Below are 2,500 nucleotides of genomic sequence, written 5' to 3' on the forward strand. Positions count from 1 at the left end.
TTTGGAAAACAAAATTACGTTAAAGAAAACGGTTGATCCACATACAGAAGATTATTCGATTGTAAACTGATGGAGAAATGTAATTTTTTATTATTTTTTTTCTCTCTGACAGGACGATGAGATTAATCTACAGTGTCAGTTAGTTGAAAAACTGAAGGAGCAAATGCTGGAACAAGAGGAGGTAAAATATTGTTTACAGAATGAAAACTAGTGTACTGCCTACTGTTTTAAAAAACTAGTATGTGAAACTGTATTTAGTATGCAACGGTACACATTTCAGACCATAGTATGCTACACTGCTGTCACATGACCTCATCACGATGCATGTTTAATTCAGTTTGAGTTCATATTGAGATCCGAGCACTGTTTGAGACATCATTGAGATCTCTTCTGAAACTCTAGAGGAGACACATGTGGATTACAGTTTGTGTTATTGTAGCTGCTAGCATCATCGCGCGGGGACGGTGAGCGTGTGCAGTGTGAGTTGAGTCGTCTGCAGTCGGAGAGCGACAGCGCGAAGGCCGAGGTGAAAGAAGTTCTACAGGCTCTTGAGGAACTCGCTCTGAACTACGACCAGAAGAGCCAAGAAGTCCAAGACAAAACCGCTCACAACAGACAGCTCGCCGAGGAACTGTCGCACAAAACCGTACGCAACTCTCTTTCATTTTACAAACCAGCCCAGTCTCACAAACACAGCAATCATTTGACATTATAAATCTCTGGTGGTTCCAAAAAACTGCTTTTGTTTTGTTCCCAATCATGTCGACTTTATGTGAGAAACATTTGTGTTGATACGACAAAGCGATCAAAAGTTCCAACATTACAAATATAATTGATCATGTGTCCAAAAACATCTCCAAACAAATAAAAGATAATAATTGTACATAAGAACTAATTACACATGCAAACACAACAATGACTAAAGGTTTGCATAGCATGCAGACATGATTTTAGTAATTAGATATCACAGAATTACTTTCATTCTGTGTCATTTGAGTCATCATTGAGTCTGTGTCGTGTATTTGGCGCCATCTGCTGGTGGTCATATGTAACATTGTGCTTCATGTGGATTATCTAATGATCTATACATCTGATTATCTTGTGTGTGGACTCGATTGAAAGATAATCACAGACTCTAAATAATCATATGTGCTATTGTATGTTCTGTTTATTTGCATACAATCAACACAAACATAATTTATTACTCGCTATACTATTTTCATTTATGAGTAAAACAAAAATGGTTGTATTTTATTCTTTGAGATTTCCAACAACATATGACACATGACTGTTTGATGAGTCTGATGTTTTTACTGATTGCAATAATATGTGCAATGCAATTTCTTTTTTTAATAAATGATCAAAATGAAATATTAATGATTTGTCTGGAAATTTCAAAGTACTTGTTCAGTTTTGGTCATAATATCTACATGTATTGTAAAGTAGAGCTAATAAACTTTCAAACAACACTGATTTTCAAGACTGTAGTTGTTAAAGGGCACCTATTATGGTTTTTAAACGTGCCTAATTTTGTTTTAAAGGTCTCATACAATAGATTTACAGGCATCCAAGGTCAAAAAACACTTTAATTTGCTTATAATTTAAATTGCAGCATTAACTTTTTTCCTCAGTGTCAAAAACGACTCGTTCAATGATCCGTTCTAAAGCATTCAATCTAAACTCCTCCTTTCAGAGAGCCTACTCTGCTCTGATTGGTCCGTTCTAAAGCATTCATTCTAGACTCCTCCTTTCAGAGAGCCTACTCTGCCCTGATTGGTCCGTTCTAAAGCATTCATTCTAGACTCCCCCTTTCAGAGAGCCTACTCTGCTCTGATTGGTCCGTTCTAAAGCATTCATTCTAGACTCCTCCTTTCAGAGAGCCTACTCTGCTCTGATTGGTCCGTTCTAAAGCATTCATTCTAGACTCCTCCTTTCAGAGAGCCTACTCTGCTCTGATTGGTCCGTTCTAAAGCATTCATTCTAGACTCCTCCTTTCAGAGAGCCTACTCAGCTCTGATTGGTCCGTTCTAAAGCATTCATTCTACACTCCTCCTTTCAGAGAGCCTACACTGCTCTGATTGGTCCGTTCTAAAGCATTCATTCTAGACTCCTCCTTTCAGAGAGCCTACTCTGCTCTGATTGGTCCGTTCTAAAGCATTCATTCTAGACTCCTTTCAGAGAGCCTACTCTGCCCTGATTGGTCCGTTCTAAAGCATTCATTCTAGACTCCTTTCAGAGAGCCTACTCTGCTCTGATTGGTCCGTTCTAAAGCATTCATTCTAGACTCCTTTCAGAGAGCCTACTCTGCCCTGATTGGTCCGTTCTAAAGCATTCATTCTAGACTCCTTTCAGAGAGCCTACTCTGCCCTGATTGGTGCGTTCTAAAGCATTCATTCTAGACTCCTTTCAGAGAGCCTACTCTGCCCTGATTGGTGCTGTTCTAAAGCATTCATTCTAGACTCCTTTCAGAGAGCCTACTCTGCCCTGATTGGTGCGTTCT

General features: G+C 38.9%; 1 protein-coding gene across 1 annotated transcript in view; it reads left to right on the top strand.

Moving 5' to 3' along the window:
- The window catches only part of kif5ab (kinesin family member 5A, b), a 61,234-nt gene that overhangs the window by 37,402 nt on the left and 21,332 nt on the right, over nucleotides 1-2,500 (top strand). Inside the window, exons 13-14 of the mRNA XM_052130803.1 lie at nucleotides 113-181; nucleotides 440-646. Coding sequence (XP_051986763.1) covers nucleotides 113-181; nucleotides 440-646 — 276 coding nt within the window. The remainder of the gene's footprint in view (nucleotides 1-112; nucleotides 182-439; nucleotides 647-2,500) is intronic.

The sequence above is a fragment of the Xyrauchen texanus genome, chromosome 7 (genome assembly GCF_025860055.1).
Source record: "Xyrauchen texanus isolate HMW12.3.18 chromosome 7, RBS_HiC_50CHRs, whole genome shotgun sequence".
NCBI classification, from domain to species: Eukaryota; Metazoa; Chordata; class Actinopteri; order Cypriniformes; family Catostomidae; genus Xyrauchen; species Xyrauchen texanus.